Genomic DNA, 26,009 nt, shown 5'->3' with positions numbered 1-26,009 from the left:
TTGTTTTATGTATTCTCCCCACTCTGGTCCTCACAAGAACATACTCAAGAGAACGTACTGGAGAAAACATTCGGAGCATGACTGTGGAGCATGGTAGGTAGTATGTTTGGAGAAACACCCCTAGAGTTTGAGAGTTACAAGCCTCCACTCACCCAGTAATTTTTGAACTGTCCCTAAATAATCCTACTAAAACACTGCATGAGAAATATGTCATGGACTCAAAACAATTGAAAGTACAGAGTATAAAACAGTACTTAGCCTAATATATGATTAACAGCCACGATAGCAGCGTCTACCGATAGGCCTATTTTTAATTAATATTTCAACTCGTCACCACGCTCTACCTTCCACTGGTGTTTCCCAACTGTAGTCCTCGGGTACCCCCAACAATAGACATTTTCATTTTAGAGCCAGACAAGCACACTTGTTTCAATTTGGTAACTAATCCTTCGATTAGTTAAATCAGTCCAGAGCTACAACAACAATGTGTGCTGATTGAACCAAACTAAATAATTGGAGGATGCGGGCATCGATCCCGCTACCTCTCGCATGCTAAGCGAGCGCTCTACCATTTGAGCTAATCCCCCTGTGCCTCTAATAAGAAGTATGAAATCTCAAGGACCGCACTGCCAAACCCCTCGTCAACTAGAAAGGATACTTTCTTTTTAAAGCATGCTTGCTTCAGCTGTCTAAAAGTATTTTTCATGGTAGTTCGGTAACGGTTGAAGCAGCGACTGCAGTAAGCCTAGTGGTGGAAATAGTTGTATGGTTAGTGAGTTTTGGGTGTATGATAGCAGAAAAACCTGTGAGTCTGGACTTCCCCCTGCTGGCTGTCTGTGGAATAACATCAGGATCAGATGATCGTGGGGATATGCATGTTAGTCGCCCGAACATGGTCACTGTTTTCCTGTCTTTTGTCGTTCTTATGCTCACTGCGTCTCAGATGGATCGGTCCAAGGCCTTTCTACAGTAAGCAGAGGAGAGGACAGCCTTCCAGTAGAATAGATAGAGTCACAGCTCCCAACATTTACTAACAAATGAACAGCTACAGATATTTCGCTTGCACTTGTATGTGCTAGAGAACTGTGCTACATACCAGTTATTTTCAATATGTATAAATATAGAGATAGAAATACATGTATGACTCCTGTTATTTTTGTTTTACCTTGTAATAAACCACTTAAGTGGTGATCTCTCTTAATGGTTCATGAGTAATTTGGTATTGTTCGGCATGTTCACCTGCCTAAGTACCTTAGATCGCAAGCCCATAATTAGTCAATGGGGCTGACTGGCTAGCTACTAGTACTGTTAGCTAGCCAGATAGCCACAAAGCATTGTTAGCTAGCTACTGTAACCACAAAGATTTGACATCTATCTTGCATAATAGTAGTTTTAGGTCATTTTTTCCTGTTTAACTATCTGGCTAGCTAAATTGTTACGATTCACATATGTAGCTGATAATTATGAAGTCCAATGTACGCTTTGTGTATATCTTGTTTCGTCTATTGTTGCCATTGTCCTGGCTGGAAGGAGGTTCAGTGAATGGGGCGGTGAAGCGTGAGGTAATACAGTAGGGGTTGTGCGAGTGCTTCTTAAATGTATTGTTTTATGTATTCTCCCCACTCTGGTCCTCACAAGAACATACTCAAGAGAACGTACTGGAGAAAACATTCGGAGCATGACTGTGGAGCATGGTAGGTAGTATGTTTGGAGAAACACCCCTAGAGTTTGAGAGTTACAAGCCTCCACTCACCCAGTAATTTTTGAACTGTCCCTAAATAATCCTACTAAAACACTGCATGAGAAATATGTCATGGACTCAAAACAATTGAAAGTACAGAGTATAAAACAGTACTTAGCCTAATATATGATTAACAGCCACGATAGCAGCGTCTACCGATAGGCCTATTTTTAATTAATATTTCAACTCGTCACCACGCTCTACCTTCCACTGGTGTTTCCCAACTGTAGTCCTCGGGTACCCCCAACAATAGACATTTTCATTTTAGAGCCAGACAAGCACACTTGTTTCAATTTGGTAACTAATCCTTCGATTAGTTAAATCAGTCCAGAGCTACAACAACAATGTGTGCTGATTGAACCAAACTAAATAATTGGAGGATGCGGGCATCGATCCCGCTACCTCTCGCATGCTAAGCGAGCGCTCTACCATTTGAGCTAATCCCCCTGTGCCTCTAATAAGAAGTATGAAATCTCAAGGACCGCACTGCCAAACCCCTCGTCAACTAGAAAGGATACTTTCTTTTTAAAGCATGCTTGCTTCAGCTGTCTAAAAGTATTTTTCATGGTAGTTCGGTAACGGTTGAAGCAGCGACTGCAGTAAGCCTAGTGGTGGAAATAGTTGTATGGTTAGTGAGTTTTGGGTGTATGATAGCAGAAAAACCTGTGAGTCTGGACTTCCCCCTGCTGGCTGTATGTGGAATAACATCAGGATCAGATGATCGTGGGGATATGCATGTTAGTCGCCCGAACATGGTCACTGTTTTCCTGTCTTTTGTCGTTCTTATGCTCACTGCGTCTCAGATGGATCGGTCCAAGGCCTTTCTACAGTAAGCAGAGGAGAGGACAGCCTTCCAGTAGAATAGATAGAGTCACAGCTCCCAACATTTACTAACAAATGAACAGCTACAGATATTTCGCTTGCACTTGTATGTGCTAGAGAACTGTGCTACATACCAGTTATTTTCAATATGTATAAATATAGAGATAGAAATACATGTATGACTCCTGTTATTTTTGTTTTACCTTGTAATAAACCACTTAAGTGGTGATCTCTCTTAATGGTTCATGAGTAATTTGGTATTGTTCGGCATGTTTACCTGCCTAAGTACCTTAGATCGCAAGCCCATAATTAGTCAATGGGGCTGACTGGCTAGCTACTAGTACTGTTAGCTAGCCAGATAGCCACCAAGCATTGTTAGCTAGCTACTGTAACCACAAAGATTTGACATCTATCTTGCATAATAGTAGTTTTAGGTCATTTTTTCCTGTTTAACTATCTGGCTAGCTAAATTGTTACGATTCACATATGTAGCTGATAATTATGAAGTCCAATGTACGCTTTGTGTATATCTTGTTTCGTCTATTGTTGCCATTGTCCTGGCTGGAAGGAGGTTCAGTGAATGGGGCGGTGAAGCGTGAGGTAATACAGTAGGGGTTGTGCGAGTGCTTCTTAAATGTATTGTTTTATGTATTCTCCCCACTCTGGTCCTCACAAGAACATACTCAAGAGAACGTACTGGAGAAAACATTCGGAGCATGACTGTGGAGCATGGTAGGTAGTATGTTTGGAGAAACACCCCTAGAGTTTGAGAGTTACAAGCCTCCACTCACCCAGTAATTTTTGAACTGTCCCTAAATAATCCTACTAAAACACTGCATGAGAAATATGTCATGGACTCAAAACAATTGAAAGTACAGAGTATAAAACAGTACTTAGCCTAATATATGATTAACAGCCACGATAGCAGCGTCTACCGATAGGCCTATTTTTAATTAATATTTCAACTCGTCACCACGCTCTACCTTCCACTGGTGTTTCCCAACTGTAGTCCTCGGGTACCCCCAACAATAGACATTTTCATTTTAGAGCCAGACAAGCACACTTGTTTCAATTTGGTAACTAATCCTTCGATTAGTTAAATCAGTCCAGAGCTACAACAACAATGTGTGCTGATTGAACCAAACTAAATAATTGGAGGATGCGGGCATCGATCCCGCTACCTCTCGCATGCTAAGCGAGCGCTCTACCATTTGAGCTAATCCCCCTGTGCCTCTAATAAGAAGTATGAAATCTCAAGGACCGCACTGCCAAACCCCTCGTCAACTAGAAAGGATACTTTCTTTTTAAAGCATGCTTGCTTCAGCTGTCTAAAAGTATTTTTCATGGTAGTTCGGTAACGGTTGAAGCAGCGACTGCAGTAAGCCTAGTGGTGGAAATAGTTGTATGGTTAGTGAGTTTTGGGTGTATGATAGCAGAAAAACCTGTGAGTCTGGACTTCCCCCTGCTGGCTGTATGTGGAATAACATCAGGATCAGATGATCGTGGGGATATGCATGTTAGTCGCCCGAACATGGTCACTGTTTTCCTGTCTTTTGTCGTTCTTATGCTCACTGCGTCTCAGATGGATCGGTCCAAGGCCTTTCTACAGTAAGCAGAGGAGAGGACAGCCTTCCAGTAGAATAGATAGAGTCACAGCTCCCAACATTTACTAACAAATGAACAGCTACAGATATTTCGCTTGCACTTGTATGTGCTAGAGAACTGTGCTACATACCAGTTATTTTCAATATGTATAAATATAGAGATAGAAATACATGTATGACTCCTGTTATTTTTGTTTTACCTTGTAATAAACCACTTAAGTGGTGATCTCTCTTAATGGTTCATGAGTAATTTGGTATTGTTCGTTTTTTTAAATTGTAAAATGAGAAAGGCAATGTAGCAGTGTGTCTGTGTCCCTATTCGAAGTTAGTTTCACTCGTGTGGTCATCTGGGTATCTGTTTTGTTTTGTCCCCTAGCCCATTGACTATGCTCTGTGGCATTGCTGATACGCTGATCAACAGAGGTCAACCTTACAGTCATAAAAAAAAGAATCCTGAGCAAAAGCATCCAGAAAAAGAGGTCCAAAAAAAGCAGATGAGAACACTAATTCACATCAATGTTTGGAGTCTCCCATTCCACCTACTGGGGAAAAGCTTGAGCACACTTATAAATACACACACAAAATATATGACATATCAGACAAATTATTTATTGCCAATAACATTTAACATCGTTTCTGTAAATAGCTCACTAAATTTTTTAACTGAATCCTGAAAGTTCCATTCTATGCAGCACATTTCTATGTGCAAATTCTAAACGTTCAAACGTTTCGATCTCCTGTCCCGCCTGAAGTTATAGTTTAACCAATGGGAATGCCAATCGCTCTTCAAGGACCAATTAAATTGCACATTCCCCACCGTGGTCCTTCCTTTACAGTATGGCCTGCATTTTGGATTGTCGTGTATCGTTTTAATGTCCCTGCTGAGGACTAGAACATATAGTATTCGCACCACAAATTTGGTGCTCCCTCATTTTATAGATTTGGAAAGAAAATACGAGCTGCTAACATACTCGGTTCCACAAGACATTACGGCTCAGTGGTGGTCGCGAGGGTGAGGCAGTAATAGCAGGGAGAGGCCGTGAGGACGAAATTAGGGAAGGGAGTGGGAGGTCTTCCACCTTCTCATCCTAAACCGCAAGCAGTGTACTGTGGACAGCATTGGACTAAAACTCCAACCCAAGGTTCCTAAACGCTATCTGGCTGTTAAGTGCAGCGCGCTCGGAATAAGGCCAGGGACCCTCCGTGGCAGACGTTTGCATTGCGCTTTTGCGACACCGGTATGGTTTATGATGTGGAACAGTATGTGAGCAAGCCACATTCACATGCTCTCCAAAAATGGAGACAATAGGAAATAATTATCGTATTGTGCATCTTAGCTAGTTAGCCACCAAGCCAGCTAATGCGCCGTTTTGGGGCAGATTAAAGCAACTACTGCCCATATTCGTGTCAAGGTATATTTACTGTCTGTGTATGATTTGGCATAAGGCTCCTTATCGTGAGCGAACATGGAGGGGCGTTGTGGATTTAGCCAACTTTGCTAGCTAGCTTACTCAGTCCAAGACTTATGTATTTAACCAGATTTGTGTTTTGTTTTAACTTATTGTATGTTTTCCAATTGTTAAGCATACGTGTTAACATTTTAACTGAGGTTCACTTGTTAGTTTGCAGAGGAGTGCTTTCAAGGTTTGCTTGATTTAATGTTGTCAAAGGATATAACATTTCAGCTAGCCAGCTAAGTAGCCAAGTAGCCCAGGTCAAGCTCGTGCACCCTAATGAAGGAGTACAAAGTGGTTGTGTTGGGAAGCGGAGGCGTTGGCAAGTCCGCGCTGACTGTCCAGTTTGTCACGGGCACGTTCATCGAAAAATATGACCCTACAATTGAGGACTTCTATCGGAAAGAGATTGAAGTGGACTCGTCGCCTTCGGTGTTGGAGATCCTTGACACGGCAGGGACAGAACAATTCGCCTCCATGAGAGACCTGTACATCAAGAACGGCCAGGGTTTCATACTTGTCTACAGTCTCGTCAATCAACAGTCTTTTCAGGTAAAGGCCCTTACTACCTGTTACCAATACCTACCCACATGTCAAGGAGCTAGCTAGCATCACCAGCTGTCAAGATGCATTGTACCCATGTTTTAAATGGGCCTACTGAGCAATCTCAGTTGTCTTCTATCATTTTGAGTCGTAACCCCATTGTTTACAAATCAGGAACCAATTGGAGAGATCCAGCCATTGCCTTAATCCCTACAGCTATGGGCTAAGTCCAAAATTGTATAAACTCAACAGATTGGAAGAATGGCCAATGGGCTGCTACTTAACTCATTGATATACATTGAAGAGCTATGCAGCAATAGATGTTGCACAAACTTTTTCCCACAGTTCCTGAGAATATCCTTTCTATCCATCCCTAACTCCAGGACATCAGGCCGATGCGAGACCAGATAGTGCGGGTCAAGCGCTTTGAGAAGGTGCCACTGATCCTGGTGGGCAACAAGGTGGACCTGGAGTCTGAGAGGGAGGTTGCAGGTGCAGACGGCCGGGCCCTGGCTCAGGAGTGGGGCTGCCCCTTCATCGAGACCTCAGCCAAGAGTAAGACCATGGTGGACGAGCTGTTTGCTGAGATCGTCCGTCAGATGAACTATGCCACACTGCCAGAGAAACAGGAGCAGTGCTGCACGGCCTGTGTCGTGCAGTAAAGGAGTAGGTGGACACTGTCCTCTCCACAACTCTCCCAGGTAAGAGGCTGAAGCACTATACTTCACCCTCCACACACATAGTAACACTAAGAAGTGATAATGCACACTGATAGTCTTTTCACTGACAACGGGCAAGAATTCACAGGCTGTCAAAAGACGTATGGGCATGGATAGCAGCAGTGTAGAGTTTGTAATGCATGTACAAAAATCTGCAGGGAGATGAGAGGATCAGGGGTGGGCACAAAGGGATCCATATGACAGCTGTTAGAAGAAGCAGACAGAAAGGGGGTTTGCTGCACGGACTGATAAAACCGTTGGTTTAGCCTGTTATCATTAGATCAGACAAAGAATGTGGCGTGAAGAAGCCAATTGTCTGAGCAGTGAGCACAGGGGCGGAAAAGAGGAGTGAGGGAAGTGAATGGTTATGTACAAGCAGAGAGACGAGAGACCTATAAGCAAGAGAGGGCAGATCCCAGACAAAGAAAAAGGAAAACGCAACATCCTGAATATAAATTGATGTTCCAAAACAGGAAGCAGATTTTCTTCACTGTGAGAACTAACTTCCCCACCCATACAGCAAACACACACATTGAGGTATTGGTCGTTGTAATTGAGTTTCACAGTTTACATATTGGTGAAATGCTAATTTCCTTAATTGTAAAGGTGTTAGTTACTTAGTAATATCTTCATATCTACTAGTGTCTCAACACCTATTGTTTTCAGTCTTTCCTCTACTCTCAGTAACAGTACTTTTTCTTTTTCCATTGTTGTAAAGTTCCTGCTTTGATGACCTATGACCCCAGGAACCACTTCAGCTCCATCACACCTTCTGACCTCTCCAGCTGGCAGTATTACTTACCAGAGGGCAGATTCTTGTCTGTTCATGAGCCAATTCAAGGGAGTCTTGAGCCTGCCCAACCTTTGATATCTTGACTGTGGAACACATTCACCTGCAGACTCACTGGCCTTCATGGTTTAGGTGCAGGGAAGACCTACTTTTCAATGTGTATAGGACAGATTTATGAGGATGAAGGGTTGTCTATGGATTTCTATTTTCTCATTTGGGGTTGGGGAGTGCTGGGGCAATGAGCAGTGATCTGCTCGGGACCACAGTGTCCCTTTTTGAAGCTGCTCAGTCATTATATCCCCTAGTTTTACTTTGTACTGGAATTGGTTTGTTAAATCTGGTATTTCATTTTGAAGTGATAACAGCCATTATACAGGTTTGGGCCTCGGGACAGAATTCAATCAAACCGTGGTAAATATATGATTGCTGTGCTCTACAGCAGTGTTTACCAAACACCTGATTTCAAGTCGTTAGCTAGGTTTCCGATCAATTGGCGACAGATTTTCAAAAACGGACTTGTTGCAGATAGAAGTCACTGTGTGATGACGTAGTGCACACATAATGTACTTTTTTGCAACTGTTTTCATGTACGGAATACAAATCTAAAGTTTAACGTGTTAGTTTTGTCAACTGTTGTGTTAAATAGCAAATCTGCCAACTCTGGTCTTGGCACGTGCACTCTAGCAACATACCGCAGAGACTCTGCTGGTAGGCTCGTCTACATTACATTATTATGGATAACAAAAATACATAATTTTTTTGCATCGATCATCATGTCACCAGAATCAGACCCTTGATTTTATTGGTAAGGAACATCAAGATCAGCTTGCACTTTCACCACCCTGTGACATTCATCAATTATTTAATCTGTAGCCTAATAAACTGCATGGTTTCCCGAGTGGTAGTGGGAGGACCACATCGCGTGACTCCAAGTTGACTTCGATATGATGGTTATTATATCAATATAAAGGGGTTTCCACCACTATTTCTCACAATACATTTTACTGATCCCAAAAAAGCCCGCCATGTCGAACGAACGAAATGTCTGTCTGCATTTATAAAAATTGTACTGGCGCTTCCTGTTTCCACTACAGCTGTCAATGTTTTTGTTTTAATACAGTATGACTTTACTTGTGAAAAAAGTGGTTGGAAAAATGTTTAATGAGGGCTTAATGATTAGTTGACTTGAGGGCTGGAGTGGGGAAACACCGCTTTATGGGGCCTAAAACCAACTGTATGGTGGTATAGAAGCAGCCCAATTTTCAATTTTTTGACGGGTGTGGTCAAGCCAGGTTGATGTGCCCCTAAGCATGAGACATTCATGTTGAGTTGACTGTAGATCCATGTTTGTTTTCTGATTACAGCTGTGTGGTTGCTTTAGATACAGGTTCCTCGGTCATTTGGATGATGACTGTCATGTTACATGGTTTGATCAAATTCTGTCCCTAAACTAACTTCTAGATTATGATTTTTTTTTTTTAAGTTTCTCATAACCTATTTATTAATATCTAATTACATTGTTATCCAATCATCAAAGTTTTCATTTATACTTGCTTTTGGGTTTGCTTTTTTGACTTTACAGTGAGTTTTTTGTTGTAAGTTTTGCATTAACAGAGCCTTAAATGATTTCAGTCTTATGTTGGTTTCTGTGTGGTCATTCAGTCTCATACTTTCAACTCTTCAACACAATTACTGCCATGTAGTACAAATCTGATACTAAGATTTGAAGGACACTAACCTGATCATGTGGTCACAAGTTTGGTATGCTGATTCAAATTGTCTTACATTTCTGGTTTAGACTTCATTACAGACTGAAACACTATATATAGAGTATTGTTTCCTACTTCACATCAAATGTAATTCACTTTCTGCAGAGTGCTGTCTGTCTTTCCATTGCACATAATGAGAACAGGCACTTTTTGAGCTGGCTCAATATTCAAATGACCCGACTTGAGGTTGTTAGTGGCCTTGGTTGGGCAATTCTGAATGTGGTAGAACATATGAGTTTGTCAGGTAGAAAGAATAGTCTGTTCTATATAGTATATTTCTATCTGCAACGTTTTATTTGTTGCATATAGTAAGGCCAAATACTGTTACACAATCAGCCACAAGAGGGCAGCATTCTCTACATTATTTGAAAGCAATTATTCTAGCTCTGGGGGCTTTTAAAAAAATGTATTTTTACATGTCAAACAACGTTTCCATCCACCGTTTTTATACGACTAAAGTCATATTGTATTAAACAAAATCACAACAGCTGTGATGGAGACAGGAAGTTTCAGCGTAATTGTATAAATGCCGACAGATAATTTGTTCGTTCAACATGGTGGGATCTTTTTGTGTCGGTAAAATCAATTATGCGGGAAATGCCAGTGGAAACGCCTTAATGCGCAAATATTGAGTTAATCATCTCGAAGTACATTTGGAGTCGCGATGATATGGTTTGTGGTCCCCCCACTACGACTCGGGAAACCATGTACTTTATTAGGTTACAGATTAAATAAATTATGATGAACTTCACAGGGTGCTGAAAGTGCACGGTAATGAGTTTGATGCTGCCTTCCAATATATCGAGGGTCTTATTCTGGTGACATGATGGTCGATGCTTGACTGCCGTTTGCCAGATACAATATGATCGTTTTTACCCATAATCTCATCATGTAATAGACAAAACAACCCGCACAGCCTACTCGCACTGTATATGCTAGCTGTTGGCTAGAAAACACGTGCAAAGACCAGAGTAGGCAACGTTTGCTATTTAACACAAGTTTTTTCGGACAAAACTAACCGTCGAGTTGAAAATGCGATGGAAACACATTTAACTTTGTATTTTTATTCGGTACATAAAACTTAAGCGAAAAAGTAAATTTTGTGTGCACTATATCATCAACCAAACGTATTTGTTGCAGATAAAAATCAGTGTGCATGTATGTTTTTATTTATTTAACCTTTGCCTAGTTAAAATGTTAAATAAAACATAATAAATGCACTGATGTTTATCGGCAACAAATCCGTTTGGTGGAAACACCACTAGTGGAAAATGCGCATAATTTCTTTATGCGGATGTTAGAATAGTCGCAAGAAAATCTGTCACCAATTAAATGGAAACCTACCTACTGGAGGCATTTTCAAAATGGTCATAGACAAACTACTGTTTCTTCATTAGATCAATAGCGCCACACTTATTTTTATGAAAAAAATGTCTAGACTGCAAGTTCATGTCCAAACCTGTAGGTGGCAGAGTGATGTATTCTTTAGCGGAAATGCCAAGGAAATGAAAGAAAAACGTGACGCCAGGCTACTGAAATTTGTAAACAAACACATGGGACATCTTTAGTACAAGTACTGCAAATTACATTTGATACATGAGCAACCATGAAGAGGGTATTTGTAACCGTAGGAACAACAAGCTTTGATGACCTAATCGAACGCGTTACTTCCCCTGAAGCTGTTCAAGTGAGTATGATATGTGATGGCTACAGAAGCTAACATTAGCTAGCTAGCCAACTGTCCTCAAAAATTAGACAGTAATAATTTGAGTAGACCTACCTAGTGTCCTACCCTCGCATTGTTATATTTCTAGAAATGTATGCATCTCTCTCTTGAAGGAGTTGAAAGCCCGCGGCTATCAACATTTGGTCCTGCAGGTTGGACAAGGCTCCATTCTCCCAGATCCAGACAGCTGTCACGAGCTCACGTTAGAGGCCTTCCGATTCAAGGATTCCATTGCTGAAAATATCAAATGTGCCGACCTGGTTATCAGCCATGCTGGTGTGTATCTATTTTTTAAAGAAATGAAACAAACTAGGTAAACTACCATACCATTGTGCTGGTCTATGATGTTGATAAATTATAATGACTTGTCTTGTATTTTCAGGGGCAGGTAGTTGTCTGGAGACCCTTGGTGCAGACAAGCCACTGCTAGTTGTGGTCAATGACAAACTTATGGACAATCACCAGCTAGAGCTGGCCAGACAGCTACACCAAGACTCACACCTACTGTACTGCACCCCCAGGTCAGTGTAAATCCTCATGTGCAACTTGATCATGAGGACTCACTTGGTCAATCTGACATATTGTATATGTACATTTCTGTCGTAGAGTCGTAGAGTTGTCAAACTGTGATTGAAATTCAGTGGGTCAACATACCCTTTTCTCTCAAATTATTTCACAGCACTCTTACTGAGACCCTGAAGACAATGGACCTTGCTGTTCTTTCACCCTTCTTACCCGGACAACCAAAGCATTTTGCCAATTTCCTGGACAGGGCCCTTGGTGTTCAATGATTCCAATGGAGGGCAGTCTCTGAGGTCAACTGTGTTCTGTTATGGACTCTCGAGATGTTTTGCGCTCTTCTTCATGTGGCTTTCCAGCAGACTAGACGCTGTGTTGCGTACTGCCTTTCACAGGTCGGAGTATGGAATGCAAATTGTGGTCACAAAAACAAAAAAGGTGAATGGGATAATCTTAAATTGCACCACCATTTAACCCAGCACCTATACACTATCACCAAAAACCAACCACCCCATCCCACTACGTTGGCCCTAAACAATCCTACACCATGCTGTCGGTCTGGGAGGATGGAACCCCTTCTCTCAAAACTTCCTGTAGTTATTCTGCACTAAAACCTCTCACCCCAAAATATTTCTCTGCTGCTGCAACGACCACATATATCTTCTGTGATTTCCGCTCCATCAGCGCAGTACAGTTGATCACCATGGCTATGATGTTTGCTCTTTGAAACTCCTCATCTTTGCGATAACTGGAAGTGGGGTTGGCCAGAGGGTAGCCTGGGCCTCGCGTGCCTGGCTTCTAGTTTTTCCTATCAGTATGCAGAGCTAATACCAACTCAGGCAATTGCCTGGGGCCTTAAATCATCATCATTTTGTTTAATAATGCGCTATTAAGCAATTGTGAGCATCTCTGTTTATGACAAACACTGCGGATTCTGTTTTCTCCCTGCGAATTTAGCTCTAGCTTTGCGCAGTGGGCTCCCGAGTGGCGCAGCGGTCTAAGGCACTGCATCACAGTGCTAGAGGCGTCACAATAGACACTCGTTCGATCGCGGGCTGTATCACAACCGGCCGTGATCAGGAGTCAAATAGGGCGGTGCACAATTGGCCCAGTGTCGTCCTGGTTAGGGTTTGGCCGGTGTAGGCCGTCATTGTAAAAATAATTTGTTCTTAACTGACTTGCCTAGTTAAATAAAGGTAAAATAAAAATATAATATAAAAAAAAAACTATTATGACCCCATTCCTGAAGCTAAGAAATACTTTGTTTCCCTCTACGACACTCACAAGCTCTTCAGGACACACATTTTTTTTCTACATACCTGATGATCTTCCCTTATGTTTTCCCGAACTTTCCAATTTCTGATACAATTCTCACTTTTTGATGCAAATTAAAATTGTTACATCTTTCCCATATTCAAGTAATTTAACATTTTCTTATTCGCTTAATGAACATAAACTGCAACCAAGTTTCTATCTGTCCTGGAATGGCCATAAAGTTTTTATTATATAAATGCGACATGCAACAATTTCAAATGTTACGCTGAGTTACAGTTCACAGAAGGAAATCAGACAATGTAAATTCATTAGACCCTAATTTATGGGTTTCACATGACTGGGCAGGGGCACAGCCATTGGTGGGCCTGGGAGGACATAGGCTAGGCCTGGCTCCCCAGTGGGTGGGCCTATCTGAATGAGTTATTCCCCACAAAGGGCTTTATTACAGACAGAAATACTCCTCAACACCCCTCCCCCTCAGATGATCCCACATGTAAAGAAGCCAGATCTGGATGTCCTGGGCTGGCATGGTTACATGTGGTCTACGGTTGTGAGGCCAGTTGGATCTACTGCTGATGGTGAAGAAATGAACATTAAATTATCTGGCAACAGCTCTTTTGGACATTCTTGCAGTCAGCATGCCAATTGCACGTTCCCTCAACTCGAGACATCTGTGGCATTGTGTTGGTTGACAAAACGGCACATTTTAAAGTGCCCTTTTATTGTCCCCAGCACAAGATGCACCTGTGTAATTAATGATCATGCTGTTTAATCAGCTTCTTGATATGCCACACCTGTCAGGTGGATTAATTATCTTGGTAAAGGAGAAATGCTCACTAACAGGGATGTAAACACATTTGTACACACTATTTTTGAGAAATAAGCTTTTTGTGCATATGGAACATTTCTGGGATCTTTTATTTTAGCTCATGAAACATGGAACCAACAAGTTATATGTTTTGTTTATATTTTTGTTCAATATAACTACAGTCTACAGAAGCTGAAGCTGAAACGGTTCACCCTTGCCCCGAACTCTAATGGCTGGCATAATTCCAACCCCTAGGAAAATTCAAAACAGGCTGAGACAACAATAGACAGGGTAATCCATTTATTGATTGATATTAAATTAATAAGATAAAATTCCACCCTTTCATAGCACTGCATTTATATTTTTATTCAGTATAGGTATTGTTTGATAAAGAAAATATCAAATATGTATTGACCCAGAATTTCCACATCGGTGGGTCCCGAACTAAAACCTCGGACTGCCCTGTGCCTGGGGCCTCCAAATCACTGTCTGTTAAAAGGTCTGATCTGGCCATGTTCTATTTTAACCAGTTGGAGACAGGCTGATTAGGTATTGGATGCTGGTGAAAGGGGTATATTTTCAACTCGAAATGAGAGGAGAAACATGGATGTACACTGAGTATACAAAACATTAAGAACACCTGCTCTTTCCATGACATAGACTGACCAGGTGAAAGCTTATTGGTGTCACTTGTTAAATCCACTTCAATCAGTGTAGATGAAGGGGATGAGACAGGTTAAAGAAGGATGTTTAAGCCTTGAGACAATTGAGACGTGGTTTGTCTATGTATGTGTGCCATACAGAGCGCGAATGGGCATGACAAAATGTTCCTAATGTTTGAAATACTCAATGTACTGAGTGTAGATACAGTATATTATAAATCTTATGCTGATTATTTGTTATGAACAGAACAAATTGAAAATATATATCATTTGATGCACTATATATACAAAAGTATGTGGATACACCCTCAAATTAGTGGATCCGGTTATTTCAGCCACACCCGTTGCTGGTAGGTGTATAAAATCGAGTACACAGCCATGCAATCTCCATAGACAGACATTGGCAGTAGAATGGCATTACTGAAGAGCTCAGTGACTTTCAACGTGGAACCGTCATAGAATGCCACCTTTCCAACAAGTCAGTTTGTCAAATTCTGCCCTGCTAGAGCTGCCCCGGTCAACTGTGAAGTGGTCGGCCACACAAGCTCACAGAACGGGACCGCCTTTAGCACTCGGTTGCAACACTCACTACCGAGTTCCAAATTGCCTCTGGAACCAAAGTCAGCACAATAACTGTTGGGAGCTTGGGAGCTTCATGAAATGGGTTTCCATTGCCGAGCAGCCGCACACAAGACTAAGATCACCATGCGCAATGCCAAGCGTCAACTAGAGTGGTATAAAGCTCGCCGCCATTGGACTCTGGAGCAGTGGAAACGTGTTCTCTGGAGTGATGAGTTACGCTTCACCATCTGGCAGTCTGATGGACAAATCTGGGTTTGGCGGATGCCAGAAGAACGCTACCTGCCCCAATGCATAGGGCCAACTGTAAAGTTTGGTGGAGGAGGAATAATGGTCTGGGGCTGTTTTTAATGGTTTGAGTTAGGCCCCTTAGTTCCAGTGAAGGGAAATCAACGCTACAGCATGCAATGACATTCTAGATGATTCTGTGCTTCCAACTTTGTGACAACAGTTTGGGAAGGCCCTTTCCTTATTCAGCATGACAATGCCCCCATGCACAAAATGATGACCACAAAAAAATGGTTTGTTGAGAAGAACTTGACTGGCCTGCACAGAGCCCTGACCTCAACTCCATCAAACACCTTTGGAATGAATTAGAACGCCGACTGCGCATCAGGCATAATTGCCCAACATCAATGCCCGACCTCACTACTGCTCTTGTGGCTGAATGGAAGCAAGTCCCTGCAGCAATGTTCCAACGTCTAGTGGAAAGCCTTCCCAGAAGAGTGGAGGCTGTTATAGCAGCGAAGGGGGGACCAACTCCATATTAATGCCCATGATTTTGGAAAGATGTTCAACAAGCAAGTGTCCACATACTTTTGGCCTTGAAGTGTATATTAAATCTGTTTTATAAGACTTGGTTTATTGTTCATATTTGCTATTGTCTTGATACGGTTGTTGTGTTGTCTGTAAGTGTGATTCAGCTTGTCCTTCACTCCTCATGACACTAGTCAGCACACTGTAATAAGGCTGGCATAGGCAGGAGTACGATTGCCCTCTTGCATCAAAACTAACACCACATCCTCTTCAGACGGAGATTAAGACGGACAGTAAGCAGGCGCCAAAATGAAAGAAGCAAATTGTTGACAAGACCAACAAAAGAAAAAGAGAACAATCTCCTTTAATGTCGCAATTAATATTAAGACTTCATAATCATGTATCCAATCCATGGAATGTTTATCAAAAATCTTTTGCGACTTAGGCTTCTCATTCTCGCGAGGGACTCCGGTTTCTCACAGCTTCTTGAATGATGTTCATCTGTATTAAACACAGAGGTAGGACCAAAGTCATATTATGAATTCAACTTGTTTCACATTTGATGTTTTCAGTGTTTCAGGGGTCATCAGGGAGGGTGGAATGGAGGCCTGGGGGGTGATGATGACAGTTTCCTGATTGAAATGCTACTGTGCCAATGGTCCAGGAGGCCATTGCTCTTACAGAAAAGGTGGGGCTTGAGTCTATCCCAAGTTTAGTGCCACAGTTGTGGCTAAAGCAGGGAATGTGGATGGAGAGTGTTGATGTGAGAATCATGGATCTGGTTGGGGGTGCCGAAACGTGTGTGGGGGGGGGGGGGGGGTTCACCAAAGGCTGGCGTTAAATATTTCACACTGGTCAACTCCAATGGTGTCTGCTTACACCTCCTGCTACACTCAACGCTGCGTTAGAGCAAGGCCAAGAGCAAGCCTCCTGCAGTAGTGATGCTAGCATTACTACTCTCATTAGCACTGACATTAATGGGGCTTGCTGATGAGTGGGTGTGACCATCGCAAGGCTATCAGCTGTAAATCACACAGAGCCATCTCTAATGGACACCAAGCATGTTATATTCAACCAGTCTTGGTTCTCTCTGCAGACAGATATTGTCTTAAATGTGTCTATGTGCATGTGTGTTTCAGAGCTGATGGATCTGTGTGATGACCACGAGGCTCTGAAGCTTCTCTTTCTGTCCCAGCAGCCTCATGAGTGTGCCAGCTGACTACTTCCTCACATTTTGCACTGTTAATCATGAGTTCTATGAAAGTAGAACCACTAGAGTGGACAAGGCCTCTATGAAACTATTTCTAATTGTCAAAAAATGAGTTTCAATCTATACATAGCTCTTCTTTGTTTTTAAGTATTTGTTTATCTTATCAGGAAACCCAAAGGATGGTGCCTATGTTTCCATCACCCCCTTAGTGGCCAACCCAGACCCTGCACTTCTGAGTAACTATAAACTCTGCTTGTTAATTATGTGTGTGCATTCGCATAAAGTAGTTTATGTGTATCTTCTGTAGGATGGATTTGTTTACCTTCTGTCTTAGTGTGTGTATATATGTTGAACCTGTTTGTTTGTGTTTTAGAGAGCCTGTAGACTCAGACTGACAGCCTGGAGAGGGCTCGTCTCAGACAGCTCTACTCTCAGGAGGACCGCAGAGCCAAGGAGGCGCCCTCTCAGGCCCAACCCACACAGACTGTGCTCCATCAATTACTTAGGCATATAGAAGTTGAAAAGATATATATACAGTACCAGTCAAAAATTTGTACACACCTATTCATTCAGGGGTTTTTCTTTATTTTTTTACCCATTTTCTACATTGTAGAATAATAGTGAAGACATCATAACTATGAAATAACACATGGAATCATGTAGTAACCAAAAAAGTGTTAAACAAATCAAAATATATATTAGATTCTTCAAAGTAGCCACCCTTTGCCTTGATGACAGCTTTGCACACCCTTGGCATTCTCTCAACCAGCTTCACCTGGAATGCTTTTCCAACGGTCTTGAAAGAGTTCCCACATATGCTGAGCACTTGTTGGCTGCTTTTCCTTCACTCTGTGGTCCAACTCATCCGAATCCATCTCAATTGGGTTGAGGTTGGGTGATTGTGGAGGCCAGGTCATCTGATGCAGCCCTCCATCACTCTCCTTGGTCAAATAGCCCTTACACAGCCTGGAGGTGTTGGGTCATTGTCCTGTTGAAAAACAACTGATAGTTCCACTAAGCGCAAAGCACATGGGATGGCTTATCACTGAAGAATGCTGTGGTAGCCATGCTGGTTAAATGTGCCTTGAATTCTAAATAAATCACAGACGGTTTCACTAGCAAAACACCCCCACACCATCACACCTCCTCCATACTTCACAGTGGGATCCACACATGTAGAGATAATCCGTTCACATACTCTGCGTCTCACAAAGACACAGCGGTTGGAACCAAAAATCTCAAATTTGGACTCATCAGACCAAAGGAGAGATTTCCACTCGTCTAATGTCCATAGCTTGTGTTTCTTGGCCCAAGCACGTCTCTGGTGTCCTTTAGTAGTGGTTTCTTTGCAGCAATTCAACCATGAAGTCCTGATTCACGCAGTCTCCTCTGAACAATTGATGTTGAAATGTGTCTTTTACTTGAACTCTGTGAAGCATTTATTTGGGCTACATTTTCTGAGGCTGGTAACTCGAATTAACTTATCCTCTGCAGCAGAGGTAACTCTGTGTCTTCCTTTGCTGTGGTGGTCCTCATGAGAGCCAGTTTCATCATAGAGCTTGGATGGTTTATGACTGCACTTGAAGAAAGTTTCAAAGTTCTTGAAATTTTCCAGATTGACCGACCTTCATGTCTTAAAGTAATGATGGACTGTCGTTTCTCTTTGCTCTTTTGAGCTTTTCTTGCCATAATATGGACTTGGTCTTTTACCAAATAGGGCTATCTTCTGTATACCACCCCTACCTTGTCACAACACAACTGATTGGCTCAAACACATTAAGAAGGAAAGAAATTCCACAAATTAACTTTTAACAAGGCACACCTGTTAATTGAAATGCATTCCAAAGGAATACCTTTTGAAGCTGGTTGAGAGAATGCCAAGAGTGCACAGCTGACATCAAGGCAAAGGGTGGCTACTTTGAAGAATCTCAAATCTAAAATATATTTTGATTAGTTTAACACTTTTTTGGTTACTGCATGATTGTGTATGTGTTATTTCATAGTTGTGAGGTATTTACTATTATTCTACAATGTAGAAATAGTAAAATTAAAGAAAAACCCTTGAATGAGTAGATGTGTCCAAACTTTTGACTGGTACTGTAAGTCTTAGAAGTGTTTTTTATTTATTTTTGTGCCCAACTTTTGTGCTGTGTCCCAAAGGCTAAGAGCCTGGGCCGTGCGGTACATATTGACGCCCCTGACGACGAACGCTCCAATCGCCGAACTTGAGGCAGGAAGAGCAGGAACTGAGAGAACCTGTCAATCTTACAATCATGTATGTACAAATGAAGGTGGAAATATGATCTAGTGGACCCTGAGTCATCAAAGTCTAAGCTAGCCAATAGTCATCAGTGTTGAATAATACAGTCGTCGTGAACCCTTCGCGGAACTCTTAATCAAAGCAACAATCCTGGGATTCTTGTGTGACCACAATCATACCAAGCCAGACCCTGTTATACACTGGATTGTGCAGGGTGCATTTTTGGGTTTGATCCTCTTTGTATATCCCCATTCAGACCAAAGGTAAGTCCTGGGTCTGTATTGCATTGTGGAAAATGCAATGATCATTATCAATGATTCACAGTGAACAAAGTTGTTGTACCAAATATGACCAGAGGGGAGAGATAAGATTCAACAGGTCCAGTGAAGTGAATATTTATTCACATTTTCAGTGGAATAACTTGCTCGTCTTTACAGACTTGTCTGGATAAAACAATGTTTTTGATCTGTAATGGGTGCTATAAAAAGCCATATTATTCATATATACATATATTCTAGAAATCTTATGACTATAGATAGAAATAGAAGTCTCTTATCCAATTGTTAAGCTCCCACTCCCATGTCCAATACGCTTTAAGTTCTGAAAAGAAGAGAGTTTTAAGATGGTCCCTTGAAATTAAGTGCCAGATGATGTCACTTTCTGCTTCTGTGATTGGTGGGTATGAATACATGTTTCTTTCCAAGCTTTAATCAGTTGGCAAAATTGGATGAAAATAACTGAATTGGGATAAATATATTTAGAAAGGGTGTGAAATCATGACTGAAGCTCTGACATCACTGTTTATTTTCCAAGAGTGAGAGTTTTGTTTTGTGTCTCTTAATCTTTCTTTTCATCTAGGTGTTATTGTAATAATTATGTCTTGCAATATGATCATCATATGTATTTTGCTTTTTGAGGCTTTCCCCAAGATGTTCAGGCTAACTGACTGAGGGACTGACTGAGTGATGTGACAGTGTGCCAGTCTCTCTGCTAAAGGTTTATTAAGCCACCTCTGGTGGGTGGCTTGGCACTGTGAAACAGGAAGTCGTGGGTGAAATGCCAGCAGGTGGTTCCTCCCAGTGTTTGTGGTTTACCATATCTTCTATGTTATGTACAGGCCTGGATCAGATGGTTTCAATGGCTCCATAGTGTACGTGCCTGGTAACATTTGGCACATTGTTGTTGGTGGTGTGACTGCCTGGGGGGTTTTGAGGAAGAGTTGCCAGATTGTGGAGGCTAGCATTGCGGCAGAATATTGTGAAGTTCTCTTGCCGCTGGTAGATGGTTATGAGCCAGAGTTTGATTAGTAAAAGATGACTAACTTCCCTCCTTAAAATCACTGGATTCATTTGTTCATGTATGTCTGTGAAAAGCCCATTAACAGCAATGAACAAAGTCCTTGATTTTGCTTCACCACAGCAACCATTGTGTTGAAGTGCCACTTGAAGTTTATTTTTCAACTATTTATTCCTAAACTCAAACAAACACCTCAAGAAAGGGAAGAAGGATGCATTTTAGAAGTGTTTGTATAGGGCCACTGTGTCAGGCCATACTGTGTAGACCATTACAGCTGTGTCTTGCAAATGCCCTAACTAACCACTTGCTAAAATAAGGAAGTGAGTCAGCTGTTGTTCAAGGTTATAATGAGAGTCTAGACGTCATATTGAAAGATGGAGAGTTGTGACATAGGAACTCAGAAAGTATGTTCTTTGAGCAACTAATCATCAGTGGTGGAAAAAGTACCCAATTGTCATACTTGAGTAAAAGTAAAGATACCTCAAGTAAAAGTGAAAGTCACCCAGTAAATACTACTTGAGTAAAAGTCCAGTATTTGGTTTTAAATATACTTAAGTATCAAAGTAAATGTAATTGCAAAAATGTACTTAAGTATCAAAAGTAAAAATATAAATAATTTCAAATTCCTTATAATAAGCAAACCAGATGGCACCATTTTCTTGTTTTTTTAATTTACGGATAGCCAGGGGCACACTCCAATACTCAGACATCATTCAGAAACACAGCATTTGTGTTTAGTGAGTCGCCAGATCAGAGTCAGTAGAGATGACCAGGGAGGTTCTCTTGATAAGTGTGTGAATTAGACCATTTCTGTCCTGCTAAGTATTCAAAATGTAACGAGTACTTTTGGGTGTCAGGGAAAATGTATAGAGTAAAAAGTACATAATTTTCTTTAGGAATGTAGTAAAGTAAAAGTAGCCGAAAAAATGTTATAGTAATGTACAGATACCCCCCAAAAACTGTTTAAGTAGTACTTTAAAGTAGTTTACCTTAAGTACTTTACACCACTGCTAATCATTTGATATTTTCATTAGCCTACTTAGTAAATCAGAACATTTTGTATGAAAACATGATTTTGTGTGCCATTCTAACGTCATCATGAACTTTGGAGATGGATGAACTATTCCAAGAAGTGTTATCAGTCTTTGCCCTTTGCTGCAAAATTGCTTGCTCAGGTTGCTATCAGTCACTTTATGCAACCCTTGTTTCAAATTGTACCTTGAGAGACATCTCGTGGAATGTTCTAACATGAAAAACGACACTTATGAAATGGCCCCTCCAGTTCAATTGTGGAGAGGTTGCTCTCTATTCTGATCATTTAGATTAGAGTTAGCTGGTTCAGACTGGCTTTGTGTGTCTGCCTAAATGGGTAATGCATGATATTTTTGTGGATATAAACATGTGTTAATCTAATATCTATTCAGGAGTTAATCTAGTGGCTAAGCTTTTCTCCTCTCTAGTTTCTCCAGGAGTTACAACGATTACATCTAGCACATTCAAAGGTTATTCAAACATTTAAAAGTAAAGTCTAATGAAATATGTCATGGTATTTCAAAAGTTATTATGACATGTGCAATAGGAAATATTTCAGGCTGATGCAATTTCAGTGACCAGCAGTCTATAGCTCTAAGCGGTGTGCTAACAAGGCTGACTTGTCATTGCTCTGAGCTTGTTTTGTGTGCCTGGATTTGTTTTTACCAGCTGCAGCATGAGAATGCTGGTACAGCAGTCCCCTCTCCCAGTGGAACTGGGGCAACTATGACTGTGAGCTGTCATCATTAATCGAGGTGAATCTTGGGTAACTATCCCCCTCACCATTCACTGGTAGTTTATTCATTCCCTTCACAGATGACTCAGTCAATGGCAATAACTCCTGATATTATAGACCCATATAAGGCCCAAGATCTGAATCAACTCCTTGTTCTAGAAAAACAGCTAATGCTGATGAGATTGATATCTCTTCCCGAAATAAACATTCAGCTACTTCACCCTCACATGGGAATGAGATAATTAATATAGGCCTTAGTTTAGCTAATGAACAAATTAATACAGTTAAACAAAGGTCCAGTGAAATGCGGTAGCCTCGTCTTTCCAGAACATAAACCAAACAAACTGACAGGGAGGACTCTCCACTTCTTTCAACAGAAAGTTGTTGACTTGTGTGAGTTTAAGAACTAAGTGCACTAAAACAATATCACACAGGATGTGACTGTCTAGGTGGCAGCCGCTGTTTCAATTTTAGCAACAAATGTACATTAATAATAAGTAGGATTGTGTTGAGATAAAATATGTGCAGTGCATTCGGAAAGTATTTAGACCCTTTGACTTTTTCCAAATGTTATGTTATAGCCTTATTCTAAAATTGATTAAACTATATTTTTTTCCACAGCAATCTACACACTACCCCATAATGACAGGATTTTAGACATTTTTGCAAATGTATAAAACTTTAAAACAGAAATAACGTATTTACATTAGTATTCAGACCCTTTGCTATGAGACTCGAAATTGAGCTCATGTGCATCCTGTTTCCATTGATCAGCCTTGAGATGTTTCTACAACTTGATTAGAGTCCACCTGTGGTAAATTCCATTGATTGGACATGATTTGGAAAGGCACACATCTGTCTATATAAGGTCCCACAGTTAATTTATTTTATGTCACCTTTATTTAACTAGGCAAGTCAGTTAAGAACACATTCTTATTTACAATGATGGCCTACCAAAAGGCAAAAGGCCTCCCGCGGGGACGGGGGCCTGCGATTAAAAATAAAAAATAAATACAATATAAATATAGGACAAAACACACATCCAAACAAGAGAGACAACACAACCCTACATAAAGAGAGACCTAAGACAACAACACAGCAAGGCAGCAACACATGACAACACAGCATGGTAACAACACAACATAACAGCAACATGGTAGCAACACAACATAGTAGCAGCACAAAACATGGTACAAACATTATTGGGCACAGATAACAGCACAAAGGGCAAGAAGGTAGAGACAACAATACATCACACAAAGCAGCCACAACTGTCAGTAAGAGTGTCCATGCTTGAGTCTTTGAATGAAGAGATTGCGATAAAATTGTCCAGTTTGAGTGTTTGTTGGAGCTCGTTCCAGTCGCTAGCTGCAGCGAACTGAAAAGAGGAGCGAACCAGGTCGGTGGGTGCTTTGGGGACATTTAACAGAATGTGACTGGCAGAACGGGTGTTGTATGTGGAGGATGAGGGCTGCAGTAGATATCTCAGATAGGGGGGAGTGAGGCCTAAGAGGGTTTTATAAATAAGCATCAACCAGTGGGTCTTGCGACGGGTATACAGAGATGACCAGTTTACAGAGGAGTAAAGAGTGCAGTGATGTGTCCTATAAGGAGCATTGGTGGCAAATCTGATGGCCGAATGTAACAGTATAACTTTAGACCGTACCCTCGCCCCGACAGGGGCGCGAACCAGGGAGCCTCTGCACACATCAACAACAGTCACTCACGAAGCATCGTTACCCATCGCTCCACAAAGGCCGCAGCCCTTGCAGAGCAAGAGGAACCACTACTTCTAGGTTTCAGAGCAAGTGACGTAACTGATTGAAACGCTATTAGCGCGTACCCGCTAACTAGCTAGCCATTTCACATCCGTTACACGAATGGTAAAGAACATCTAGCCGCTCGAGAGCAGCCTTACCTGCCGATCTATAAATGATGTCTCCGTAATCTAGCATGGGTAGGATGGTCATCTGAATCAGGGTTAGTTTGGGGTGAAAGAGGAGCGATTACGATAGAGGAAACCAAGTCTAGATTTAACTTTAGCCTGCAGCTTTGATATGTGCTGAGAGAATGACAGTGCACCGTCTAGCCATACTCCCAAGTACTTGTATGAGGTGACTACCTCAAGCTCTAAACCCTCAGAGGTAGTAATAACACCTGTGGGAAGAGGGGCATTCTTCTTACCAAACCACATAACCTTTGTTTTGGAGGTGTTCAGAACAAGGTAAGGGGACCGAAAGCTGGTTGGACACTAAGAAAGCTTTGTTGCAGAGCATTTAACACAAAGTCCGATTGAGGATAGGATTGAGCCTTGGGGTACTCCCTTGGTGACAGACAATGGCTGAGACAGCAGATTTTCTGACTTTATACACTGCACTCTTTGAGAGAGGTAGTTGGCTAACCATGCCAAAGACCCCTCAGAGACACCAATACTCTTTAGCCCGGCCCACAAGAATGGAATGGTCTACCGTATCAGAAGCTTTGGCCAAGTCAATAGAAATAGCAGCACAATATTGCTTAGAATCAAGGGCAATGGTGACATCATTGAGGACATTTAAGGTTGCAGTGACACATCCATAACCTGAGTGGAAACCAGATTGCATACCCAAGAGAATACAATAGAGTACCTAACTTTGGCCTTCCGGACAGCCTGAGTTCACTTATTTCTAATTTGCCTGAATGATAGCCAGTCAGCTTGAGTATGCGTGTGCAGAGACTTTCGCCAAATGCAATTCTTGAGGTGGAGTAACTCCACAAGATCACGTTCGAACCAGGGGCTGAAACCTGTTTTTAATTCTCATTTTCTTTATGGGGGCGTGTTTGTTAACAATACCACTGAAAATATCAAAAAAAGAAGGTCCAAGTGTCTTCGACAGAGGGGATCAAACTGATTCCATACCATTTTACAGAGGCCAGTTCATGAAGGAAGGCTTGCTCATTAAAGTTTTTTAGCAAGCGTCTATGACAAATCAGGACAGGTCGTTTCACTGAGCAGCCATTACGAACACAGGCTGTAAAACAGTGATCACTAAGGTCATTACAGAAAACACCAGACTGATACCTATCAGGATTATTTGTGTTCTGCTTGTTGATTTATGATAAGGTTTATTGCTCTAATGCTTTGCGAAATAGTTATAGTCCTCTCCTGTGTTTTTTCTTGCTTTTTAAAGTGTTACCCAGTTTCCAATGTTTTAAAAGCTATATGTTAATGTATTGTACTGTCTTCGGGTTAATAGTACAGACTGGTTGAAGATGAGATCTGAAGGGGGAGGGGGGGGTCAAGGCCTTTGAACTCAGCAGGCTTGTTGCAGTGACAGACATGGAAAATATTTACACCTCACATATTCCCTTGAAGTAAACAGACACTTTTCACACTCACACTCCCTGTAGGTCTCTCACTTCACCTCTCTTCTCTACCTCAGCCTTGTTGCTTAGGATGCCAATAGTGTAAAAAGCTACTTTTGGCAATAAAACAAACTACTTTTAAAATCTTTAGATAGAATTACATTTACATAAATCTAAGTTGAGTCGTAATATGCACAGGATACAGTGGGGTTTAAACGGTACAAGGAGTAAATGCTTACTCCTCTCAACAGTGCAACAGTCCTCAAACAATAGCATGGTATTCTTTCACTGTAATAGCTACTATAAATTGGACCGTGCCGTTAGATTAACAAGAATTTAAGCGTTCTGCCAATATCAGATATG

At 41.4% G+C, this 26,009-nt stretch overlaps 2 protein-coding genes, 1 long non-coding RNA gene and 3 other non-coding genes across 6 annotated transcripts; 3 read left to right on the top strand and 3 right to left on the bottom strand.

The window, feature by feature from the left end:
• Positions 1 to 514: 514 nt before the first annotated feature.
• trnaa-agc (transfer RNA alanine (anticodon AGC)) lies at positions 515 to 587 on the bottom strand. The gene has a single exon. It is a non-coding gene; the product is annotated as a tRNA-Ala (tRNA).
• A 1,528-nt stretch (positions 588 to 2,115) lies between these two features.
• trnaa-agc (transfer RNA alanine (anticodon AGC)) lies at positions 2,116 to 2,188 on the bottom strand. Its single transcript has one exon. It is a non-coding gene; the product is annotated as a tRNA-Ala (tRNA).
• A 1,528-nt stretch (positions 2,189 to 3,716) lies between these two features.
• On the bottom strand, positions 3,717 to 3,789 carry trnaa-agc (transfer RNA alanine (anticodon AGC)). The gene has a single exon. It is a non-coding gene; the product is annotated as a tRNA-Ala (tRNA).
• Positions 3,790 to 4,974: 1,185 nt separating this feature from the next.
• LOC129827729 (ras-related protein Rap-2c) lies at positions 4,975 to 9,310 on the top strand. The gene is made up of 3 exons (XM_055888831.1): positions 4,975 to 6,173; positions 6,548 to 6,865; positions 7,602 to 9,310. Exons 1-2 carry the CDS (start codon positions 5,901 to 5,903, stop codon positions 6,824 to 6,826), a joined length of 552 nt encoding a protein of 183 aa, XP_055744806.1. The 5' UTR covers positions 4,975 to 5,900; the 3' UTR covers positions 6,827 to 6,865; positions 7,602 to 9,310.
• Positions 9,311 to 9,411: 101 nt separating this feature from the next.
• Positions 9,412 to 13,864, top strand: zgc:92907 (uncharacterized protein LOC436733 homolog). Its single transcript, XM_055888832.1, has 4 exons — positions 9,412 to 11,129; positions 11,282 to 11,444; positions 11,551 to 11,689; positions 11,848 to 13,864. The coding sequence occupies exons 1-4, from the start codon at positions 11,049 to 11,051 to the stop codon at positions 11,957 to 11,959; spliced, it is 495 nt and encodes a 164-aa protein (XP_055744807.1). The 5' UTR covers positions 9,412 to 11,048; the 3' UTR covers positions 11,960 to 13,864.
• A 2,745-nt stretch (positions 13,865 to 16,609) lies between these two features.
• On the top strand, positions 16,610 to 19,709 carry LOC129827732 (uncharacterized). The gene is made up of 2 exons (XR_008755216.1): positions 16,610 to 17,213; positions 17,351 to 19,709. It is a non-coding gene; the product is annotated as an uncharacterized LOC129827732 (long non-coding RNA).
• Positions 19,710 to 26,009: the final 6,300 nt, after the last annotated feature.

Source organism: Salvelinus fontinalis, chromosome 29 (genome assembly GCF_029448725.1).
Source record: "Salvelinus fontinalis isolate EN_2023a chromosome 29, ASM2944872v1, whole genome shotgun sequence".
NCBI lineage: Eukaryota > Metazoa > Chordata > Actinopteri > Salmoniformes > Salmonidae > Salvelinus > Salvelinus fontinalis.
This window is presented reverse-complemented; position numbering and strand designations above follow the sequence as displayed.

Coding starts and splice junctions, on each gene's coding strand:
- LOC129827729 (XM_055888831.1), top strand. CDS start 5,901: ATGAAGGAGTACAAAGTGGTTGTGTTGGGAAGCGGAGGCGTTGGCAAG. Junction 6,174..6,547: donor TCAATCAACAGTCTTTTCAG/GTAAAGGCCCTT, acceptor CCCTAACTCCAG/GACATCAGGCCGATGCGAGA.
- zgc:92907 (XM_055888832.1), top strand. CDS start 11,049: ATGAAGAGGGTATTTGTAACCGTAGGAACAACAAGCTTTGATGACCTA. Junction 11,130..11,281: donor CTTCCCCTGAAGCTGTTCAA/GTGAGTATGATA, acceptor TCTCTCTTGAAG/GAGTTGAAAGCCCGCGGCTA. Junction 11,690..11,847: donor CTACTGTACTGCACCCCCAG/GTCAGTGTAAAT, acceptor ATTATTTCACAG/CACTCTTACTGAGACCCTGA.